The 25376-nt window shown below is 46.0% G+C and overlaps 1 protein-coding gene across 3 annotated transcripts in view; it reads left to right on the top strand.

The window, feature by feature from the left end:
- TDRD9 (tudor domain containing 9) overlaps positions 1-25376 on the top strand; it is a 318134-nt gene that overhangs the window by 206069 nt on the left and 86689 nt on the right. For all 3 annotated transcript variants that reach the window (XM_033952909.1, XM_033952910.1, XM_033952908.1), the window contains 3 exons: positions 12333-12506; positions 14835-14943; positions 15171-15383. In XM_033952909.1, the coding sequence (XP_033808800.1) occupies positions 12333-12506; positions 14835-14943; positions 15171-15383 (496 nt within the window). The remainder of the gene's footprint in view (positions 1-12332; positions 12507-14834; positions 14944-15170; positions 15384-25376) is intronic.

Here is a 25376-nt window from a genome sequence, read left to right as displayed (position 1 = left end):
GGTGGGGTGGGGCAGGGGGCCCAGTGTACTTGTGTGCCTAGGGGCTCTCAATGAATTAATCCTTCCCTGCTTGACCCCGTGGCTAAGATTGATAGGCAGGCAGCATTCCCATGACAAATCTCTCTCCCCGTGGCTGTTATTTTCCCGCAGCAGCTTCGCAGTTGTACTGCTCGAGCATGCTCCCTTATTTGGAGAAAAAGATCTACCCAGAAAGGAGAAGCCAGACCAAAAACAAAATCCAATCCAGGTGCGTTTTTTATCTTTATAAGAGCAGTTGACATCACCGTTTCCATTTTCTCGCAGAGTGTTTTTGGAACTGTGCAAGAGGTGAGTTAATGGAACCTCTTTGACTGTTTGGCATTGCAAGTTTGGTGCTTAATTCACGGAATTGTGGGCATTTGTACTCATTGAAGATGGCCTGTTAATCTTGTAAGGTGCATGTGAATGCTCTTTGAATAAAAATTACTGGCATTGCTGTTCTGTTTGCCGCTGAAATCAAAGCTGTCATATAGTTATGGGCATTTTTGCTACTTTTATCATGGTTTTATTCACCTTTTTTCTCTTTGGAAATTCTCTTTGATATGCCTAATAGTGTGTCCCCAGCATATTAGAGTAGTTGATTCTAGCCCTTTTGCTGGCAGCAAAGATGATCTTTGCAAGAACATGGTTTTCCCATGTATGATAAATAGCTTCACCTGACCAATATTCCTAAATTAAAGAATGGTGTTTTGCAGGATCACTCATTTTCCACAAATGATACATACACATTCTGCCAGGAGAATGTAAACTTATGAGCATAATTGTAAAAGACAGGCAAAAACTTTTGGCATTTTGAGTTTTGATTATGTACTTTGCAGTTCATTAATTGGAGTTGAAATTTTTGCAAGTAATGATTATTTTGTAGTTCTTTATTGTCATCTGTAACACATGTGAAGATTTTTATTCTGGTACCATGTTCAGTGGCGTACCAAGGGGGGGGGGGAAGTCCGCCCCGGGTGCAGCCTTATGGGGGGTGTACAGCCGGCCTGGTCCCTATTGCGCTCCCACCCTCCCAGCGAGAGCAGCAAACCTCCCTCCAGTAGCATCGACTGCCTCGTGGCTTTCTCCTTCCTCTGCCGCGTCACTGATGATGTCATCAGTGACGCTTCACTGGCAGGAGAAAGCCGTGAAGCAGCCGATGCTACTGGAGGGAGGTTTGCTGCTCTCGCTGGGAGGGTCGTAAAGGTTCACTTGGGGGGGGGAGAGATAGGAGGGTCAGCAGGGGTTCGGCTGGGAGGGGGGAGAAGCGGTCTACCTCAGTGCTCCAAGGCCTGGCGCCATTACCTTCTTCGGGCAGCAGCAGCTTTTACAATTCGTTGCTGTTGCCGGCTTCAGGCCTTCCTCTCTGCCGGGTCCTGCCTACTTCCTGTTTTCATGAAGACAGGACTGGACAGAGAGGAAGGCCTGAAGTGGGCAACAGCAGTGAAGTTCAGGACACCAGGCCTTGGGTGACAGAAGGAGGAAAGGGAGCAGAGGGGGAGAGAATTGGGGAGAGTGTTGCTGTACCCAACTGGAGGGAAAGAAAGGAGATGCCAGGGCTTGGAGGGAAGAAGAGACGCCAGGGCATGGAGGGAAGGAGGAAGGTATGCCAGCTCAAGGGAAAATGAAAGGGGAATGGAAGGAGGAGATGTCAGAGCATGGAGTGGGAGGGAGAGATGGAAGAAAAGGAAAGGAGAGAGATGTTGGGAATCAGGGAAGGGATGATGCCAGACCTTGAGGTGGGAAGGAAAGAAAGGAGAAGAGAGAGATGCCAGAGCATAGGGGAGGGGGTAGTGACAGAGAGAGAAAAACGGAGAGGTGACAGAGTTGAAATCAATCATGTACAAAGGAGAGAAGGGGCACGAGATAGATAGTTTATGGAAGGAGCATAGAAAGAGGGAAGATGCCATATGGAAGAGAGAGAGAGAGGGTGCACACTGGATAGAAAGAGCACAGAGGGCAGTGAATGGAAGGGGCGAGATAGAGGGTGAACAGTAGGTGGAAGGGGTAGAGAGAGGGAAACAGATGCTGAATGGAAGTGTGGGGGAGAGGAAGGACAGCTGCTGAATGGAAGTGTGAGGGAAAGGGGGAGCAGATGCTGAAAGGAAGTGGGGAGGAGAAAGAAAAAAAGGGCACATGCAGGATTGAGGGAAGAGGATAGAGTTAGTTACTGGAAGGGGTGATGGAAAGAGGTGGCAAGCTATAGGTAGACACAGTGAAAGAGGGAAATTGAGGACTGAATAGTAAAAAAGAATTTAGATAGAGGCAGAAAATAAATTGAGAAGGAAGACTAGGGAAGAACAGGAGGAAGGGAGCAGAGAGAGAGATGCCAGAGCAGGGGGGAAGGAGAGGAGACAGATATCAGACCAATGGGGGTGAAAGGAAAGATGAAAGGGGGAGGCATACAGTTTCTGGAAGGGGCATAGAAGGAGAGAAGATGCCCACATAGGGGCAGAGAGATGGCAGACAGTGGATGGAAGGAAGAGAGTAACAAGAAGATGAGGAAAGCAGAAACCAGAGAAGACAAAGGTAGAACAAAACTTTTCTATTTATTTATTGCTTTAGGAGACATGCGTCACTGTTTCTGTGGTATTGCATTGTATGCAGAGTCCAGCTTCTTGCTGGTTCAATTTAACCTTTGTCTATGTATTTCTATTTTATCCCCCCTTTTACAAAACTGTGGAGCGTTTTTTTAGCGCCAGCTGTGGTGGTAGCTGCTCTGATGCTCAGAATTCTTTGAGCGTCAGAGCTGTTACCACCTTGGCTAAAATACACACTACAGTTTTGTAAAAGGGGGAGGGGTAAGTTTGTGATGACATTCCATACTAGGCGAAGGTGTTTTCTGTGTTCGAAAGACATGGTTTTCTGTTAGGATTGACTGCAGAATTGATCTGTACTAGTCTGGCTTGTTTAGTTTTACAATGGGTGTATTGCTGTTGTACTGCTCACTGCAGTATGTAAGATGCTACTTTTTCCTAGGTACTCATGTGTGACATGTGGCTTGTTAATAAAAATCATGTTTTTCGTACAGATGGGGGGGTGCCAAAAAATGATGGGCCCCGGGTGTCACACATGCTAGGTACGCCACTGACCATGTTAAATGGTTTTTGGGTTTTTTTTCTTCTAATAAAAGATGTATCAATATATACTTTTGGTTTTATTACAAGTTGGGGATTGAGAGTAACTGAATCAGACAAGGAATTTGAGGTAGATAGGTGGTACACAGGTACAGGGTGTGGAAAGTTTGGTAGAGTTGTGGTGTAAGGCTTGGTATAGGTTTGCTTTTGAGAGAGATGTAGGCTAGTGAGGCTGGATGTCATTGACACACACTGGTCAGCAGTATTGCAATCCTGTGTGGGAAAATACTTGGCAGCTTTCCTTGGGCTCATTTAGATCCAAAGTGGTCCCTGCTCAAAAATTAACGAAGACCACTGACTTAACTGGTCATGTGCTAACCCAGTGGTCTTCATTGCAAGGCCCGCAAACCAATGGCGGCCCACGGAGACCAGCTGGGTGGCTCACGCTGCAGTCTGGGGTTTCATCCCCCCCCCCCAATATATTAAAAAATGGTAAGAAACCCAACAATAGCTTTCAGCACAAATGCTAATGATTTCTAATATTAGTAATTAATGTGTCCCATACCTTGAAAAGGAAATTATCCCAAAAAGAGAGGGAAAATAATCTCAGAAACCTGTTCAGAACTAATTGTACAAGGAATAAATCTGAGACTTTTAGGTTCCAGATTTCAATCAGAGATTGTTAAAAAAAACCTCTTGTATGTATGTATGTGCACAAAAAAGGGGCTAATTGCCAAATAAACCAGTTACCGGTAATCGAATTGCCAAATAAACCACTTAATCAAAAATCAGTGCAAAATCCCACAATTGAAGAAATAACATTCACAATCATCAAAATTAACACATATATATGCACAATCTTCCATTTAACAAATATCAAAATGATATTTCAACCATAATTGTTAATTTAACATTGAAAGACCTTTAAACAAAGGAGATTGGGATTTGGCTGTGATAAGATAAGTGCATATATCCAATCTCCTTTGTTTAAAGGTCTTTCAATGTTAAATTAACAATTATGGTTGAAAGACAAGAGTGATGCCAGACTACAAAGGGGGGGAGGAGGGAAGGGAAGGAGGAGAGAGAGATGCCAGATTATGGGAAGGAGAGGAGAAAGAGGTGGAGAGAGAGAGAGGAGAAGTTGCATAAGGATAGAGAGGGAGATATGATGCACAGGGATGGGAGGGGTGGGGAAGGGAAGGGAGATGGGAACAATGCTGTCTGTGGTTCTGTATTTGCATAGTGTTTATCTGTGTTCTGCATGTGTGATCAAAGCCAGGTGTTCTGGTAGGAATTAGAGAATGACACGGGGAAAAATCTGTCCCCGTCACCACCCCGTCCCCGGCCCACCATCCTTTGCACCGTCCCGTCACTGCTGTTCCCTTCACCGCCCCGTCACCGTCATCCCTTTCACCGACCTATCACCACCACTGCCATCCCATTCACCGCCCCGTCACCGTCCCCGCTGCATCCATATAAGCCTTAGTACTGTAATATTTAGCTTATTCCTTTCTTATAAATCAAAGTTCCTGCTGCTGAACTAGAGAAAGAGATTTTCAGCTGGCAGGGCTTTGTTTATAAATTTTTATCAACACAACTAATATACTATTTTATCCTAAAGCAAAAAATAAATAAATAAATATAATTTTTTTTATCCCAGGACAAGCAGGCATGATATTCTCACACATGGGTGACGTCATCTACGGAGCCCCAGCGCGGACAGCTTTTTTGCTAGAAGTTTCAAGTTTGCACACTGCACCACGCATGTGCTAGCCTTCTTGCCCACTAGAGGGCGCATCTCCACCTCGTGGTCCTCAGTTCAATTTCATCCGCGGAGCCAGAAGCCCTGTGGATAATTGTGCTCGTATTTGCCTTCTGTCGCCGCGGCTGTGTGCGGAATTTCGACGCGGTCGCTGCGTTATCTGTGTTTTCTTTCTTTGTTTTCTTCTTTTTTCAAAAAAAAAAAATAAAAAATTTAACTTCATCCGTTCGCTCCGGGGGCTCCCGGTAGCCGTGGCCGAGGAACCTCGTTTGTTCCCGGCCTTGTTTTGGGCCCATGTCCCGGCCCGTAACGGGATTTAAGAAGTGTGGTAGGTGTGATAGGCTTTTGTCGATCACTGACCCTCACAGGTGCTGCCTAAGGTGCTTGGGGCCCCATCACCCGACAGCATCGTGCCCTAAGTGTGCCACCTTCCAGAAACGGGCCCTTACTCGTCGCAAGGCCCGTATGGCGGATCTCTTTGCCGTCGAGACCCCGACGGGGAAGGCCTCGAGCTCGGCCTCGACCTCGGCATTGGACCCTTCGGCTACCTCGAAGTCGGTTGCCTCGCAGAAGCAAGCCCCGGGTAAGTCTCCGCTTCCTTCCTCAGTTTCATCGACCAGGAAGCCATCCTCGGGCTCTTCGTCGGCGGGACCGTCGACCTCTGCCCAGTCCAAGGTGTCTAAAGGGTTAGCCTCGAGGGAATACTCGAGACCGAGGTCGCCCTCTGCGGAGCGCCCCCAGGTGTTGCCTCCGGGTCTCACGATCCCGGCATTCCAGGAATTGCTTCGAGCTTTAATTTCCTCGGAGCTCTCCGGGGCCATTGAGACCCTGCAGCAGGCTTCGGCCTCGACGCCTTCGGTCTCCGCGGCCCCGCAGTTGGCGACCTCGGCCTCGGGCACCGGCCTTTCAGCGGCCGAAGCTCCCTCGGCCTCGACCTCGACGCTTCCCTCGGATCCGACCTCGGTGAGACAGCCTGAGGTCAGTGTGCGGTCCCGAGACAAGCAGCGCCGGGTACGTCGGATCTCCTCGTCCTCGTCCCCGAGGTCTTCCCGGGGTTCGTCGCCCTCGAGCAAGCCTCGGGCGAAGCACCGCCTAAAAAAGGCCAAGCGGTCTCGGGCCTCGCCTCGGAGGAGTCATCGCTCGACGACGCCCGAGGGCGGGGCTTTGCGGGTCGAGGAACTCCGCCTCGACAACCCCGATCTCTTGCGGTCCCCGATCCGGGAGAGTTCCTGTGCCTCCTCGCCGGGGCGGAAGGGACGGGCCTCCGTACCCCGTACTCCGGGGGGTTCCCCCAGGGGGTCTCTTCGGCGGGCTGTGTCCCCAACCCCTTCGAGGTCAAGGGATCGTGCCTCGTGGGGTTCGGGATCCGGTGTGGGGATCGGGTATTCTCGCCAGGCCTCTCCTTTCGGCTCCGTTGAGAAGTCTCGGTCACCCTCTCCGCCCGCACGGACATCTTCTTTTTCAAAATTTGTCCATGACATGGCGAAGGCTCTGGGGGTGGACCTGTTGGCGGGGTCACACTATACCAAAGAATTTTTGGAGGAACAGGATTCTCCTGCCCCTCAGCAGGAATCCCCCCGCCTGCCGCTGAACAAGGTCCTCCTTCAGACCTTGCTGCGGAACCTTGAGACCCCTCTTACAGTTGCGGTAGTGCCCACCAAGATGGAATCCAAATACCGGACACTTCCCCCTAAGGGGTTTGACAAGGGGCAGCTCTCCCATCAGTCGCTCCTGGTGGAGTCGGCTCTTAAGCGTTCGCAGCCTTCTAGGGTCTCTGCGGCGGTCCCCCCTGGGAGAGAGGGTCGGACCCTCGATAAATTCGGCCGTCGTCTATATGCTAATTCCCAGATGGCCACGAGGGTCCTCAACTATGCTTTCGCCTATTCTTCCTACCTCAGATCAATGGTGAAGGATCTGCCAGACTTTCAGGGGGTGATCCCGGATTCGCACAGGGATAGGTTTGCCACTTTTGTGTCGAACCTGTCCCAACTACGTTTCTATCTGTTTCATGCGGTTTACAACGCATTTGAGCTTGCCTCGAGGGTAGCCATGCGCCGGTTGGCGTGGCTGCGGACCCTCGAGATGGACCCCAACCTGCAGGAGCGATTGGCCAATCTACCCTGCGTCGGGTCGGAGTTGTTCGACGACTCCTTAGAGGCGGCTACCAAGCGGCTTTCTGACCAAGAGCGCTCTTTGGCGTCTCTGGTTCGCCCGAAGCCTAAGCCGTCGCCTCAGAGGCCATTTAGACAGCCTCCTAGGCGGTATCCTCAAAAATCGACACCGGCCTTTTCAAGACCTCCACCCCGACGTCCAACCCAACAGGGTAGGGGGGGCCCTCCAAGCCCGCTGCGCAGGGGGCATCCAAGCCAGCGCCGTCCTTTTGACGGGATGAGCGGCTGGGGGCTGGCCCCCGCCGCGAGGTCGCCCAACCCCCTCCCCATTGGGGGTCAGCTCACGGCTTTTGCCAGGGCTTGGTCAGGGATTACGTCAGACGCATGGGTGCTCCGGACCGTCTCAGAGGGCTATTCGTTAAACTTCTCCAGGCAGCCTACAGACATGCCTCCCGGGGCGTGCCCGTCCAATCGGAGCCAGTTGGCCCTTCTCCGAGAAGAAGCCAGGGCCTTGTTGAGCCTCTGGGCGGTCGAATTGGTGCCTCTCGATCAGCAGGGCCGGGGATTTTATTCCCGTTACTTTTTGGTCCCAAAGAAGTCCGGGGACTTGCGCCCCATTTTGGACCTCCGGAAGCTCAACAAGTTCCTGGTCAGGGAGAAGTTCCGTATGTTATCGCTTCCGATTCTGTATCCTCTATTGGACGAGGGGGACTGGATGTGCTCCCTAGATTTGAAGGAAGCGTACACCCATGTTCCGGTGCATCCCGACTTTCGGAAGTTTTTAAGATTTCAGGTCGGGGAGTTGCACCTGCAGTACCGTGTACTACCCTTCGGTCTGGCTTCGTCCCCTCGGGTGTTCACGAAATGTATGGTGGTGGTCGCGGCTGCTCTGCGCTCCCGGGGGTTGCAGGTCTTCCCCTATCTGGACGATTGGCTGATCAAGGCCCCGACAAGGGAGGGAGTTATTTCAGCGACCCAACAGACTATCACGCTTCTTCAGGGTCTAGGGTTCGAGGTGAACTTTCCCAAGTCTCACTTGCGCCCGACTCAATCCCTCCAGTTTATAGGAGCCGTGCTGGACACTGTTCTCCTCCGTGCCTTCCTCCCTTCTCCACGGCTGGAGGCACTGCTTCGCTTGGGCCGGCAGGTTTCACAACTGCAGGTAGTGTCGGCTCAACGTATGATGGTGCTTTTGGGGCACATGGCATCGACGGTCCAAGTGACCCCATTTGCCCGGTTGCATCTGAGGATACCTCAGTGGACCTTGGCCTCGCAATGGCGTCAGGACCGCGACCCAGTATCTCGACGCTTGACTGTGACTCCGTCTTTCAGACGCTCGCTCCGTTGGTGGACCAACTCTACCAATCTGTCCGGGGGTTTGCTCTTTCGCGTCCCTCCGCATCGCAAGGTCCTGACGACGGACTCTTCGGAGTATGCGTGGGGGGCTCATCTAGACGGTCTGCGAACGCAGGGCCTATGGTCGGCTGCGGATCGTCGGTGTCACATCAACGTGTTGGAGCTTCGTGCCATTTATCTGGCTGCTCGGGCCTTCGGTCACCTCCTGCGCGATCAAGTGGTTCTCGTTCGGACAGACAACCAGGTGGCCATGTATTACGTAAACAAGCAAGGGGGGACGGGCTCTTGGCCTCTGTGCCAGGAAGCCCTGCGCCTTTGGACATGGGCCGTCTCTCAGAACATCTTCTTGCGGGCGGTTTACATTCAGGGGGAGCTGAATTGTCTGGCAGACAAACTCAGTCGTCTTCTCCAGCCGCACGAGTGGTCCCTGAACTCCCGGGTTCTACGCGAAGTCTTCGACCACTGGGGGACTCCTCAGGTGGATCTGTTTGCTTCACCCGAGACTCACAAACTACCCCTCTACTGTTCTCGGGTGTACTCCCGGGACCGTCTCGAGGCCGATGCATTTCTTCTCGACTGGGAGGGGAGGTTCCTTTATGCGTTCCCTCCTTTTCCTCTGATTTTGAGAACGCTGGTTCATCTAAAATCGACCAAAGCTACTATGATTCTCATTGCGCCTCGTTGGCCAAGACAGCACTGGTTCTCCCTGCTTCTTCAACTCAGTGTCAGGGAGCCTCTGCTTCTGCCTGTCTTTCCCTCTCTGCTGTCTCAGAGTCGGGGTTCGCTGTTACATCCCAATCTTCAGTCTTTACATCTGACGGCTTGGTTCCTTTCCCCTTGACTTCGGTTCCTGTTTCTCAGTCAGTACGGGAAATTTTGGAGGCCTCTCGGAAGGTCTCGACTAGGCTTTGTTATTCCCAGAAGTGGACCAGATTTTCATCCTGGTGCTCCTCGAACCACCTGGACCCGAGTTCGGTGCCTGTGTCTTCGGTGCTGGAATATCTGTTGCATCTGTCGAATTCTGGTCTGAAGACGACTTCCATTCGAGTGCATCTTAGTGCCATTGCTGCATTCCATCAACATCTCGAGGGTCGTTCCCTCTCTCTGCATCCTCTGGTTTCTCGTTTCATGAGGGGTCTTGTGAATGTTCATCCTCCTCTCAAGCCTCCTCCTGTGGTGTGGGATCTTAATGTGGTCTTGGCTCAACTGATGAAACTGCCTTTTGAGCCTATCGACAAATCTCTTCTTAAGTTTCTTACTTGGAAAGTGGTCTTTTTGATTGCGCTCACGTCCGCTCGTCGGATTAGCGAGCTACAGGCTTTGGTTGCGGATCCTCCTTTCACTGTGTTTCATCATGACAAGGTGGTTCTTCGCACCCATCCCAAATTTTTGCCTAAGGTTGTGTCTGATTTCCACCTCAATCAGTCCATTGTTCTTCCGGTATTTTTCCCGAAGCCCCATTCTCATCCTGGTGAGGCAGCGCTTCACACGCTTGACTGTAAGAGGGCGTTGGCTTTTTATCTCCAACGTACTAAGTCTCATCGGAAGGTTCCTCAATTGTTTTTGTCCTTTGATCCTAATCGGGTAGGACATCCGGTTTCCAAGCGTACCTTGTCCAACTGGTTAGCTGCTTGTATCTCTTTTTGCTACCCTCAGGCTGGTCTCCCGCTCTCGGGTCGAGTCACGGGGCATAAGGTCCGGGCGATGGCAGCTTCGGTTGCTTTCCTCCGTTCTACTCCTATGGAGGACATATGTAAAGCTGCCACCTGGTCTTCGGTTCATACGTTCACCTCCCACTACTGTCTGGACTCCTTGTCCAGGAGTGACGGCCGGTTTGGCCAGTCGGTGTTACGTAACCTGTTTTCCTAAATTGCCATCCTCCCACCTACCCTCTTTCTGGTTGGCTTGGAGGTCACCCATGTGTGAGAATATCATGCCTGCTTGTCCTGGGATAAAGCACAGTTACTTACCGTAACAGGTGTTATCCAGGGACAGCAGGCATATATTCTCACAACCCGCCCACCTCCCCGGGGATGGCTTTTCTTTGCTTGATATGGAACTGAGGACCACAAGGTGGAGATGCGCCCTCTAGTGGGCAAGAAGGCTAGCACATGCGTGGTGCAGTGTGCAAACTTGAAACTTCTAGCAAGTTTGCTTGAAAAGCTGTCCGCGCTGGGGCTCCGTAGATGACGTCACCCATGTGTGAGAATATATGCCTGCTGTCCCTGGATAACACCTGTTACGGTAAGTAACTGTGCTTTTTCTACCTTTGTTGTCTGGTTTCTGCTTTCCACATCTTCTCATTCAATTCCTTCCATCCACTGTGTGTCTTCTCTCTGCGTCTTCCATTTCCCCCCCCAATTGGTCTAGCACCCATCTTCTTCCCTCCGCTCCCCCATAGTCTGGCATCTCTTCTCCCCACTCTGTCTTCCACATTTCCCTTCAGGGTCTGTTCCTCTCCACCCTCCTTCAATGTCTGTTCTATTCCTTTCCACCACCACCCTTCCCTTCCTCCTTTACCATCTGTTCTTTTCTACTACCCTTCAGCTCCTCTCGCGTGGCCTATCTATCTACCTTCCTCCCTCTTATTTTCATGGCAGGTTACAATGTAATTTGTGCAAGCCACTGGAGCCTGCGAGCTCGGTCCCTGTCCCACGCGCGGCTGCTCAGTTTTCAATCTTCTGCTCTGCTACAACTTGCTGTTTCCGGTTGCGTCAGAGCAGAAGATTGAACACTGAGCAGCCGCGGGTGCGCGGCTCTTTGATAGTGTGCGGGTCGCCGAAAAAGAAAGCCTACAAACTAAGGTGAGGAGAAGGGAGAGAGCTGGCTAAACACTAGAATCGATTGGGCAGGCGGGTGGGGGCTGCGGGGACTGCGCGATCCTTGATGCCTTACTGCGGAGACAAGACCATTCACCGCTCCACGGGGCGGTGAATGGCCTTGTCCCCGTCCCTGCAGCAACTGCTATTTTTCTTTCCCCGTTTCGGCGGGTTACCCACGGCTAAACGCGGCTAGCCGCGGGTAACCGCCACCGTGTCATTCTCTAGTAGGAATGAATGTCGAAAAGTGTTATTGGTGCCATGGTCCAAAGTAGAAACATATTTGTCGGCTCTCCTTAACCTCTTTTGGACCCAAAATGGCCCTTGCTTAAAAATTAGCGAAGACCACTGCAGTAAGATCTTAAATGATCTTAAAGAGCTGTTGAGAATCATCAGATTCTGCAAGCTTTTTATTTAAAAAAAAAAAAAAATCCGTCTTACTCTTTCTTTGTATTGGAGATATGCAGGGCAGCAACTTGGTCAACATTGCATTCCTTTACAAAGCATTACAGATTAGATGTGTAGAAACAACAGAATACAGCATTCAGAACAAAGTGTTGGTGACTGACTTGTTGGTGTCCCGTCCTCACTGAGTATTGCTTTGGTACTTCCCACTCATCAGGACTAGTCTGGAGAGATAAGGAAAGAGAAATCAGATCTTGACTGCTAAGTTTTCTTTCCATAAATCTCTCCAGGCCAGTCCCAAACTCACTTTATTTGGGTACCAGTCTGTTCTAGAGGTTATGGTATATATTTCAGAAGAAGAGTTTTTGAGGTTCTCTGTTACTAGAGGGTTACTTGATTGTGGATTGTACAAAAAAGTGAGGGGCAGAAAATAATTCTATAGTCTGTGAGTTCAGTATGAAATTAATTCTTAGTTGGTTGCTCTCCCTTAGTTTTAGGAGGATTTTGAGTTCTACTATTTTGCTTAGCTGTCTCAGGGCTGCACAGAACCCATAAAGGGATGATGTTACACATTGAGTGGTTCTTAGTTTCCAATCTGCTGGTAGGAGAGCATATGCCCACTCATCAGGACTAATCTGGAGAGACTCAAGAAAAAAAAAAAATTAGCACAGAAGACCTAATTTCTCCTTTTTGTATAAGTGGGGTGGCCTTCCTTGATGTATATGATATGGCAGCTTGAAATACTGATTCACTTTCTTGTATCCCATTCTTATATCTTGGACAGAGCCTTTGTGGAGTTTTCAAGGAATCCCACAGAACGGTTTAAAACGCTACCTGCAGTGTACATGGCTCTTAAAATGTCTCAACTGAGGCTTCCCCTTGAACTACATGTTAATTCTGCAGATGAAATTGAAGGGAAGACTGAAGAAGAGAAGATTTCTTTACTAAGACAGGCGAGGTATATAAAGGTTTTCCCTGTGTACATGTGGAAAAGGGTTTTTTAAAAATTAGACCTTACACACACTTTATCTAGATCATATGTAGACATTCCCGAGGGCCTAGATTGGGCAGAGCAGGGATAGAGTTGCAGTTGTATGCATGCTATTAAGTTAGTTCTGAAAGCATATAAGGCCTTTTTATTGCCTTTGTAAAATAGACTTTAAATGAGTGTCGATGGATTACAAAGAAATGTAAATGTATATTGGTACTAGATCACATTAGGATAAAAACGTATTGCTAAATCTTACATGGTAACTGTCAAATCTAACCTGTAAACTATATATTATATATGTTATCCTGTAACCCATTCTGAGCTGTTTGGGGAGAATGGGATAGAAAATGAATTAAATTAAAAATAAAGCTCTGAAAATTGCTTCCTCCTTCTAGGAATAAGTGTGTGCATGGTTTCACAGCAAGCATGTTTCTACTGCATTAAGAGGAGGTGTTTTCCAGATATGTTTTTGGTCTAAGGAAAAAAAATTGCATGCAAATTGGATTTTCAAGTTTACATGTGTTATTTTCAGTTGAAGTACAGGTGGCAGTTTTCCAAAATACACCTGTACTTACTCTCTGAAAGGGAATGCGAAGTCTGTAGGTAAACAACCTCAGCAGAATTGATTTTGATGGAGACAATTTGAAAATCTGACTGCACCCGTTTGCTGCTTCAGTGACGGTGATTCACAGATGTTTGCAATTACTGAGTAACGCTTAGAATACACTTATAGAAGTATGATTAGGTTTTAGAAAATAGCATTTGTTTTATTCGGTTACCTATTTTGTTTTGTTTCATAAGTTTTACTTTTATTGTGTTTGTTTTACTTTTGTACCCCACCTAGCACTATTGGAAAGCTGGGGTAGTGCTGCCCAATTTGAATTGATTCACCGATTCACTTTGGCGAATTGATTCGTTATCCGAGAAAATCACACTCACCAATTCAGCGACATCCCCCTCCCCTTGTGAGACCTGACTTACCTCCGAGGCCTCCTAAAGCAGCAGCAGTGGCGGCAGTGCTCTGAATGGGCTGCTTTGTGGCCTTCCCCGCCAAGACCTTCCCTCTGCCATGTCACTGATGACATTATCAGTGATGCATCAGAGGGAAGCTCTAGTAGGGCAGGCTGCAAAGCAGCTCATTCAGAGCACTGCCACTGCTGCTGTTCTAGGAGGCCTCAGAGGTATGTCGGGTCTTATGGTGGGAGGGTTAGTGAGGTACTGCTGCACAGGAGAATTGGAGGGAAGGGATGGAAAACTCCTTCACATGAAAATGGGTGGGTGGGGAGGAAAGCTGCTGATCCAGGGGGATGGGAGGGGAGGAAAGATGCTGCACAAGGGGGGACAAAGCAAGAGGAAAAATTGTTGGGGATAGGAAGGGAGAGATGAAACAAAGAGGTAGAAAGAGGTGAGAGGGCAAAATCCTTTATATGATGGAGGGAAGGGAGACATGAATAGAGAAGAGAGAGGGAGAAATGTTGGACATAGGGTGGAGAGCAGGGAAAAATGGTGCATGGGGAGAGAGAAAGAAATGTTGCATGTTATAACGGAGGGGAGGAGAAGAGAGATGTTGCATGGAGGGGAATAGAGAGATTTGACCCAGGGCACAAGGCAGGGAGAGAGAGAGATGGTAGACAGTGGGAAAGAAACAAATATTGGATATGACAGTGTAGGTAGAAAAAATAGAAAATAATTTTATTTTCTATTTTGTGATTATAATATGTCAGATTTGAAATGTGTATCCTGCCAGAGCTGGTGTTAGATAGCGAGCATGAGCTAGGAAAGGATTTTTTTAATTTTGTTTATACCATTGCGCCAGCATGGGTTTGGCGAGGGCAAAAGGGGGTGGGGTGGGTGGAAAGACTACAAAATAAACCTGCCAGAACGTTTAAAAAAAAATGCCCAATTGGGCAGGAAAAGCAAATCAAATAAAAAAATTGATTCAATAGGCTGAATCGAAAATTTTTTCTCTGAATCAGGCAGCACTAAGCGGGGGTAATAAATATTTAAATGAATAAATAAAATACTGTTGATCATTGGAATTACATGAACCTATCTTACAATAACATTTTCATTTTAACCATAGGTTTAAGGTATTGGCTCTATTTTATGCAGTTTGCTTAAAACAAAGATTTTTCTTATAAAATGTTCACACTAAGACCCCTGAAGAACCACTAGTAGAGTATTCCAATGTCTTAGGTAATGTTAATGTTGGATCCACATCTCTTAGCTTCACTGGATAAATATCTGATGGCAGCTACCAGTTTTTCAAATGACTTAAGATTGATTATTTTACAGAGTTAGTGTGGACTTCCAGAAACAGACTGTTGATCTTGTACAAGTTTCATTTAGTAGCTTTGAACAATCTCTGATCATCAAAAGTCATCTATCCATCAATGTCACAGAAGTGAGTTTCTTCCATAAAATTGATGCCTATTTTGCCCTCTTTGGGGGAGAAATAATTATAAATTTCATTCCCAGTGTTCTATCTCATCATCACCCAAAGTTAATATAGTAAAGTACATAATTTAATTTAAAAAACCATATCAACACTGTAACAGACAATGCAAATAAAAAATATGCTTACCCTCTAAATATTGAAATGAATGTAATATTTCTTTCCCTTATTGTTAGGTTGTGGAAGTTGGCCATTTCTGGGGTTTTAGAATTGATGAGAGGAACTTGCATATACTGAGAAATCTTACTGGTGAGATCAACCAGCAGCAACTCCTGCCTCTTCCTAAACGTCCACATCCAGATTTAATGTGCTTGGCTCCTTTCACAGATTTAGAGAACCAGAGATACTACAGAGCACAAATTCTGTACATTTCTGGAGATTATGCAGAGGTACTTATATATTTGTAACTTGCTGAGGATATATGTTTGTATAATAAATTATTTAATAAACATATTCTGTTGCAAAGACATAGGATTCTGCTTCCCCCTAGTCATGAACTTTACAGAAGAGGGTCACTCAAATCTTCTCCTCTTCTGCACTGGAGAACAGCTCCCTCTTCAGTTTTTCCTTCTGCAAGTGAACTGAAAAGGTGTGTTCTGATCTGCCCTGCATTCTTATTTTGGGGTATTTTTGTCATCTGTTTCCTATTTTTCTGTGTGACTTCAATGCTCAGAGGTCCCCTTCTTGGGCTTTCTCTGCTGGGGAAAGGACGCAGTTACACATGAGTGGATTGCTGCTTGCAGGCCAATCTCACACTGAGTACCTGTGGAGACAGCCTGCTTTGTGTCCCTTCAGGAGCTTGGGATCCATTCCCTGGGAACTTGTTTACCTTCTGATTTATCAAAGGCTTGAGCACAGGCTGAGTGACGTGGATTTTTAGGGGTTGACATCCATGGTCACGGTCCGCCTGACCAGCAGCCAGAAGTTTCCAGTAGTGGATATATTCCTTGTACTCTCTGAGTCAGAAATCCTTTCCCTGCAGGCAGACTACTGCACGCTGACAGGCACCAAGTCACAGTGAATACTCCCATTATTCCCTATGAGGAAAATTGAGGTTTTGAAAAACCCAGATTTGAGGGTTTCTGGGGATAGGTTCCCCCACCTACAAAACCCCTTTTTCAGTATTTTTTGTTTTTCAGTTAAGCTCCCATGGCTGTTTTTGGTAAAATTTTCTGGCTGAGCGCTTTGGTCTTACGGGCTGGTTCTCAAGTGCATGGCTCTAACTTGAAAGGGTTATTCGGAGGTAGTTGTCTCAACCCTCAGAGCAAAGAAGCCCACGATGTTTGTGGCTTATGCTAAGACCTGGAAGGATTTCCTGTTATGGTGTGCCAAGGTGGAGCCTTAGAGGGTTCCTATCCCGGTGATTCTAGCATTCTTGCAAGCTGGTCTAGAAAAAGGCTTAACAGTTTTGTCTCTCAAGGTACAAATAGCCGGCCTCTCATGCTGTAGGGCTCAAAGAGGTATGCAGTTGATGGCATTTCATCCAAATGTCACTTGTTTTTTGAAGGGGGCAATCAGATTGTGTCCTCTGCTGCGTAAGCTGTTTCCATCTTGGGACCTTAACGTTGTTCTCAAGGGTGTATTTCATGCTCCATATGAGCCCCTGCCAGAAGCATCCCTCTTGGATTTTAGAGTCAAGCCCGTGTTCTTTGTTGCCAGTCTCAGCAAGGCAGATCTTAGAGTTATAGGCCCTCTCCTGTAGAGAGCCATTCCCCAGGTGTATGGAGTCTGGTGTTTCTCTATAGATGGTACCTTCCTTTCTGCCAAAGGTAGTTTCTCCCTTCCACTTCAATCAGGAGATCTGCATACCCACCTTTCACACAACTGGTTTGGCGAAGCAGAACAGGATTTTGCAGAGGCTGGATGTGCGCAGAGTCCTGCTCCACTACCTGGAGAGGACTAATGATTCGAGCCTCTCTAACCACCTCTTTGTGCTGACCAGCCAATTGAGACGGGGTAAACCAGCTTCCAAGGCTTCGATTGCTAGATGGATTTATATAGCAATTTCTTCTTCCTACTTAAACAACCTCCTATCTCCATTGCAGCTCATTCGACAAGAGTCATGGCTGCTTCCTGGACAGAGTCCCGTGCTTTTTCTCCTGATGAAATCTGTAGAGCAGCTACTTGGTCTACTCTCTTTACTTTTACAAGGTTCTACAGAGTGGATGTGGCACCTCAGGAGGATGCCTCTTTTGGGTCTTTGGGTTTTGCGAGCAGGGTCATTTGTCTCTCCCTAGACATCTGCCACTGCTTTGGTACGTCAGCTATAGTACAGAATCCTACGTCTTTGCATCAGAATGGAAGATTAGGTTCTTACTCGTTAATCTTCTTTCTGTTATAAGACATAGGATTCTTTATGGCCCCTCTGTACAGTTTTTTGATTCGCCTGATTTCTGCCTCAGACATTGCCTTACTGGGCTTCTCCTGTTTTTAATATTCAGAAATAACTAAACAGGATCATGGGGGTTCCTATTCCCTTTATCCTTTCGGTTTCTTATGGGTCCCCCTTGTTGCACATAGCAGGTTCCTAGCTACTCGAGCTTAATTTATTGTTCACTGTTAATTGGTGTTAATCATGGTTCTCTTCTCACAAATTACAAAGCAGAACAGAATATGGTTTGTCTCCAGGGAAGTTCTCCATGCTGCTTCTCCCCCTCACTTTTGTTTCAGTGGAGTTTGATTGCTTTGGTACTAATTGAAGAGGGAGCTGCTCTCCAGTGCAGAAGGGGAGGAGTTGGAAGATTTGCATGATACCCTTCTATATCTTATAACAGAAAGAAGATTAATGAGGTAAGAACCTAATCTTCCACCATACACTGTTCTAGGTATGATACAAAAATTTCATACATAATAAAACAATGAACAGATAATATCATATGATATTATTAACCTTCAAAATCCTTAGGGGCATAGAGAGAGTAAATAAGGACAGATTCTTCAAACTGAGAGGAGCCACAAGCACTAGGGGTCACTCGGAGAAATTGAAAGGGGACAGGTTTAGAACAAATGCTAGAAAATTCTTTTTTACACAGAGGGTGGTAGACACATGGAACGCGCTTCCGGAGGAAGTGATAGGCCAGAACTCTGTACAAGGATTCAAGAAGGGTTTGGATAGGTTCCTGGAGGATAAGGGGATAGAGGGGTACAGATAGAACTTGAGGTAGGTTATAGAAGTGGTCAGAAACCACTTCACAGGTCGCAGACCTGATGGGCCGCCGCGGGAGCGGACCGCTGGGCGAGATGGACCTCGGTCTGACCCAGTGGAGGCAACTTCTTATGTTCTTATGTTCTTATGATATTTAAAAACATCATAGCATTATACACTATCATCAGTATAAGAACATAGATGCCTGAGCAAAATGCTTTAGATTGGTGAGATGTAAATCTGTGTTAAAATAAAGTACACTGGCAAAGAATTCTGCATCATATTATCACAATTATTCAACATTTAACTGAAAGAAGCTTACTGTTTTGAGGAAAAGTTGAGAAACTTGAGCCAAACAATGGATATTTTCTTGGCCTAATTGAACTACTTGCAAAACTTGGCCCTGTTTTGGAGGAACATACCTGATGCATTTGAGTCAGACATTTGACCATTACTTAGGGAAACACATTCCAAGTAAAATAATTTCCTTGCTGGCAAAAAAAAAAAATCCATTTTACAACAAATCATTAGTTCAAATAGTCCAAATACTTCTGCGTAATGTTGTATTGCACAACTGATATAAGTTGAATATAACAAATGTCAGATATGTCAGTTTAACAGAATGAGAAATATAAATCAAAGAAAATTTCCTAGGCTTTTTGAGTGGAAGTAAAATAACATGAAAGTGTTCAAGTGAAATAATTTCTGAATCAAAATTCTTCAGATACACAAGATTGCAGACATCAGTGTTATGATAATGATAGTAATATGAAGGGCAAAAGTGGCATACATGCAAGAATGTTGAACATAAACAAATCTAATCTAATCTTCCATTTGTGAGTCGCACAAACCTATACAAGCTCAAGGCGACAGATCAAAGAGGAAGGGTAAGTTAGAGGGGAGGAACATGGAGAAGTAAGGGGAGGGGCCTAGAAGTAGGGGGTGCAATACAGAAGCTGAAACAGTTAAATGTCAAAGAGGTGGGTCTTTAGGTTTTTCCTGAATGCAGTGTAGTTTGTCTCTTTCCTGATTGCTTCTGGGAGGTGATTCCAGGTTTTTACACCCAGATAAGTTAACATAGAGTGGAAAATTCGCTTGTAGTGGAGGTATTTTGTGGATGGCAGGTTTAGTTGAATTCTGTTAAGGATTCTTCTTGATGTCGACCAAACAGTAGAGAATAGTTGGATGAGAGGGGCTGCTGAGTTTCCGTACAGAATCTGGTGTTTGATACATGAAATTTTGAAAGTTATTTGGGATGATATTGGGAGCCAGTGTAGTTGCCTGATGAAGGTTGTGATTGAGTCATATTTATTTAATTTGTAGATTAGTCTAACGGCTGTGTTCTGGATGAGCTGCAGTTTGTGGATAAGAGTGGTGTTGATGCCAAGGTAAGCGGAGTTGCAATAGTCCAGTTGAGGTAAGACCATCATCTGAACGATCAGAGCAAAGTGATGTGGATGGAAGTATGGTCTTGTGAGACGCATAGTATAGATGGTCTTTTTTCGAAGGTTAGAGATTTGTGGTTCCATTGTGAGCTTTTACCTGTCTTGAGGTAACCATAGCATAAATCTACTGTGTGGTAAGGTTTGCCTCTTTGTAGAAGAGAGACTCAGACCCACTTACATTCTCACATAACTTACCATATTCCCAGGATAGCACACACAAAGAAGACAAGGCACTCATTCAGCAAGAAATACCAATCAGACACTGAAATACTTTTCCTTCTTTATCCTGTGTACAGGCAGTCCCTGGTTTAAGAATGCCCGACTTGTTAAACTCGTACTTATGGATCGGGGTCCTGCCTCTCCCTTCCTGTGTCAACGCACCCATTCTTCCTCCCTTCCATGTCCCATTGTGCCCCTCGTCATCTTTCCCTCCGTTCTGCTTCCCAAATTCATGCCTCCCGCGGGTGTTTACCTCCTCTGGCCAGCTCCCTCCTCCCATTGCAGTTCTCTTTGCAAAGCCGCAGCTCGTGGCTGACCCTTTATGCCTCCTGCAGGTGTTTACCTCCTCTGATTGGCTCTCTCCTCCCAGTGGCACTTCACGAAGCCTCCCTCATGAGGGAAGGCTTCCGGGTCAGGCGTGAGTCTCATGCTGGAACCAGCGGCCGTGGCTTTGCAAAGGGAAGTGCCACTGGGAGGAGAGAGCCGGCCAGATAAGGTAAACACTTGCGGGAGGCATGAACGGTCAGGCTGCTGGATCATCCGCATGCAGGAACTATGGCTGCGACTTTGTGAAGAGGACTGCGAGGAGGGAGCCGGCCAGAGGAAGTAAACACCCGCAGGAGACACGAATTTGGGACGCAGAACGGAGGGAAAGATGATGAGGGGCACATTGGGACTCGGAAGGGAGGAGGAGGAGGGTCGCGTTTGGACAGGAAAGGAAGGAAGACGGGGTGTGTTGGCACATGAAGGGAGAAGCAGGGTCGCATTGGGACACAGAAGAAAGGGATGGAGCACAAACTTCAGACAAAGGATGGAAGGAAGAAAGGAGGGCGGGAACATGAACTTGGCGGATAGGATAGAACAATGGAGAGAGTAAGGGAAAGAGATGCTGAGGTAGGGGAGGGAATAGAATGGGTGATTTGTTAGGCATGGGTGTCTGAGTGAGAGGGAAAGAGAGACAGTGCACATGGGGAAATGAAGAAAGAGGTGAATTGTTGGGCATAGGGAGGGAGAAAGAAATATTGGACATGGTGGGAGAGGCGTAAGGTACAGATGCATGGGGAAAAGAGAGATGAAAGGGAGAAATTTTGGATGTGGTGGTGGAGAGGGAACAGTGGGTTGGATGAAGAACAAAATAAGTGTAAACCTTTCATTTTTTTCATTTTAAACTACAGTACTTTGTTTTGAGGACTGGGTTTTTTTAAATGTTTGATAAGTTTTTGTAGATTGTGTACTGTATAAGATCCGAGTTATATACAAATTCAACTTAAGAACGGTTTAAAAAATGGAACTCGTTCTTGACACGGGGACTGCTGGTAAAGCAAGAAAACACACATTTTTTAAGCACTTGCCCTAGTTCCCACAATCTTTCATCTATCATAGCACAGAAGTCACAAAAGACAGACATGTGGACAAGGGGGGCACACTCAAAAAATAAATATCTTTGCCAGAAGAGATGTAAATCCCTGCCTTGCCTGGGTCCTGTTATAGGTTATATACCTTTCAAGCTGTAAGCCAATATTAATATTCATAAGTTACAGTAAGCCTTGCTTTTCAGGGTTCAAACTGGTATGTTCCTTAGTGTTTTTTTCTCTTATTAAGGTATGATAGAAAACTAGCTAAGTGATAATATACCTCTAATGGGAGGGGAAAGGAGTTCACGTTTTCTAGCATTGTGTCTCAACATAAAACAACTTTTTCTATATCTCAATTAGAGAAATTGAAAAAGTGAAAAATTTTTGGATTAACCACAACAAATCCATCTCCACACAAGGTTAATCATACAAAGATTAGGTAACTAAATGAGGGAAAGAATCTCAGAATTGCCACTTGAAGGATCATAGTAATATTATCCTTATAGGAATTGAGGCATGGGTTATCTTTCATCGATTCAAAAACCTTCATATACTAAAGTGATTTTTTTATTAAATCCAATAAATTATTACTACTCAAAAAAAAATTTATTTTTGTCATTTTTTCAAAATTTTTACTGATACCAATCTACTTGTGCATACTGCACCACATCACACAATTTATAGTCTCAACCATATACATCAATGCTGATACTGTATAGCTAAATCTCAATATGAGAAAAAAATCAACATCATATTGTGAAGTATGGAACCACAACCAGCATTAACAGTAAAGCACTTATCTTCTGCTTCAACCTATGTTAGTAAGGCTGCATGAAGTGTGCCGCAATAGCCCCAATCAGTTTCTGTCCAACGGGGACGTGTTTCACCACTAAGAAGCGGCTTCCTCAAGGTTTACAAATCGGGCTACAGTTTTAGCATTTTAAGATATTAAGGCCCCACCTGTGGGCGGGGTTTGAGCCGTCTGGGCCAATCAGGCCCTAAGGCCAGCCATTCAAGGGATGGCTGGACGGACGGACGGACGGACGGGCTTGGTACCTGTCCATCTGGCCAATGATTTTAAGGTACGGGGAGGGGGATTGGGGGGATCGAGGGGTTGGCGGGGGGGTCTCATGGGTCGGTGGGAGGGGCTGATCAGGGGTTCGGGGGGATGATCATGGGGGAGGGCTTGGTCTCCCTCTTGCCCCGATCTTCTTGGGGAGGGTCGTGGCTCGCGGGGCAAGAGGGCTTGGGCTCCCTCTTGCCCCGATCATCGGGGGAGGGAGGGTGTCGCCGGGCAGGAGGGGTTGGGCTCCCTTCTGCCCAGATCTTCATCCAAAAAGGTTGGGCTGGCTGGGCAAGAGGGCTTGGGCTCCCTCTTGCCCCGATCTTCATGGGGAAGGTCGCGGCTCGTGGGGCAAGAAGGCTTGGGCTCCCTCTTGCCCCGATTGTTGTAGGAGGGGGGGGGGGTGGATTCTTTAACCGGCGTTGTTTTTGACAGACAACTGGTTACAGAATCCAGCTTTTAGGCGAAGGACTGGCTCCTCCTTCGCCTAAAAGCCCTTGTTTTGGGCGTTTGGGACTTAGGCATTTTTTAGGTTGATTATATGGTGTAAGTTTAGACATAGTGGTGGTCTGGGCGTTTAAAAAGCTGAAAGTAGAGGCAGGCTATTATTTAAAAAAAACCACCTCATTTTGGACGTTTTTTTTTTATAATGAACATTTTCCCTGCTTCTACTTTCAACGTTTAAGGCCTTAGACCAAAAGGGGACTTAGATGTGTTTTTTTTTTATTATGCCCCTCCACGTTTTTATCTTTGTTTTGGTATCATTTAATAAATGCAAGTTTCTGTATGTGACCTTTGAAGAACATAATTGTATAGTTTCTAAATGGCATTTTACCAAGGTCACTGTTTACTCTTCAGTACTTATAAGCAGTTTCAGGGCCATTGTGAATAATTAATTGAACATTGATGTTGAGCACCATTTGAAGATTAGATTGTCATCTTTGGAAGCAGCACTTATGTGGCATTTTGGTTATAGGATGTGTATTTGATATAACTTAGTTACATGACCTTTAGCGGGTTATGACTCTGGCATTTTGTGGTTAGTTATCAGTCCTTTTTCAGGACTCATTGGCTTTTATACTGATTATTTTAATGGCATTTTATGTTCTCCTGTGTTGACTGTAAGCATTCTTCAAACATTTCCTATGTGATCACTCACAGGTAAATGGTGAGGTATTTAGTTATATCTCTAACCCAAGACACTTAAAAGTATGGACTTGGTAAAATAGTGAACATGTACTATGCTGTATGTTTGAATTATCAGTCAGAGAATGCCCAAAAAATTTTGATGAAAAACCATTTTTGTTACTGTTTTTATTAAGTTCTTCAGTTTTTAGGTTTTCATATTTTAGTTTGAATTGGAGGTTCACACAATCTGGCTAATTGTTCATCCCATTTGAAGTTGGTAAATCATTTCATATTTTACAGTCATTGACCACATAGGTCACTTTTTGAAATTTGTTGAGTTTCATTTGATTCATTATTTTGATATATATACTCTTTTAATGTTTGTTGACTTGTTTATTCATTATTTATTACTATTTCATATTTTAAGAATGTATATATGTACTTTTTAAAGTCATACATATGTTTTTATGACTTTTTTTATTATATATGTGAAATTTTGTATTCTATTATTTTATATAGGATTGTTGAAGTTTATCATTTATGTGTTTTTCAGTATGGACCCCTGATGCAGGCACTGCTTTCCGAAACACGGCCTGTGTAGGGTCTGTCAATAAAGTGAACTCTGCTATCCCAATCTGCAAGGCCTTTGGTGCGGTTTTTTGTCCATTATAATGTGATAGGAAATCCAGATCCTTTCTGGTGGGTGTCAAAATATTTAATCTTTTTAACTTCAAAGGTTTCACATTCCTGGATGGTTTTGAAATTCCTTTTAGTATTCTCACCATAGTCATTAATGTAGTGCCCTGGTCTAGCAAAATGCTGTCCTAAAGAGGTGTCATTCTGGTTAGCACTATGGTGTTTAGTGTACCTATTTTATGCTATCAGATATTGGTTTGATTGTGATGTAGACATGATAGAAGGAGATCAGTGGGCAATAAGAATAGAAACATAGAAAAAAGCAGCAGAAAAGGGCTATAGCCCACCAAGTCTGCCCATTCCAAGTATCCCCTCCCCTGAATTTACTCCCTTAAAGATCCCACGTGAGTATCCCATTTTCTCTTAAAATCCGTCACGCTGCTGGCCTTTATCACCTGGAGTGGGAGTCTGTTCCAATGATCCACTACTCTTTCGGTGAAGAAGTACTTCCTGGAGTCGCCATGAAACTTCCCTCCCCTGATTTTCAGCGGATGCCCTCTGGTGGTCGAGGGTCCCATGAGCCAGAAGATATCATCTTCTGACTCGATGTGTCCCGTGATGTACTTATATGTTTCAATCATATCTCCCCGTTCTCTTCTTTCCTCAAGTGAGTACAGCCGCAATTTTTTTAATCTTTCTTCATACGTGAGATCCTTGAGCCCCAAGACCATCCTGGTGGCCGTTCGCTGAACCGACTCGATCCTCAGCACGTCCTTTCGGTAGTGTGGTCTCCAAAACTGAACACAGTACTCCAAGTGAGGCCTCACCATGGCTCTGTACAACGGCATCATAACTTCAGGTCTCCTGCTGACGAAACCTCTGCGGATACACCCCATCATTTGTCTTGCCCTGGAGGAAGCCTTCTCCACTTGATTGGCAACCTTCATGTCCTCACTAATGATCACCCCTAGGTCGCGTTCCGCCGTGGTCCTAACCAAGGTCTCACCATTTAGTACATAAGTTCTACGCGGGTTTCTCTTACCCAGATGCATTATCTTGCATTTTTGTGAAGGAAGTATGTGGAATTAGATACCCAGAAGCTCTTTGGAACTGCAGTGTCAGCCAAAAGCCGAGGAGATTTTTCCCTTTTTTTTTAGTTCCAAAATTTTATTGAAATTTTGATTAGTAAACATACATTCAAATAGGAAAGGAATATAAATTCTGAAAAGTCTGCTCACAAACTATATAATCACAAAGCATAGGATATTCATAAAATTTCTAGAATGAATCTAATTTAATCTTCTATTTCTGCGTCGCATATACCTAGGCAGGCTCAAGGCTACTTACAAAGAGAAGTGGAGAGGGAAGGGAAGGAGAAAAAGGGGGAATAT

Source organism: Geotrypetes seraphini, chromosome 7 (assembly GCF_902459505.1).
Source record: "Geotrypetes seraphini chromosome 7, aGeoSer1.1, whole genome shotgun sequence".
NCBI classification, from domain to species: domain Eukaryota; kingdom Metazoa; phylum Chordata; class Amphibia; order Gymnophiona; family Dermophiidae; genus Geotrypetes; species Geotrypetes seraphini.
Note: the sequence above shows the minus strand (reverse complement) of the source record. Positions and strands in the feature narration are given on the sequence as shown.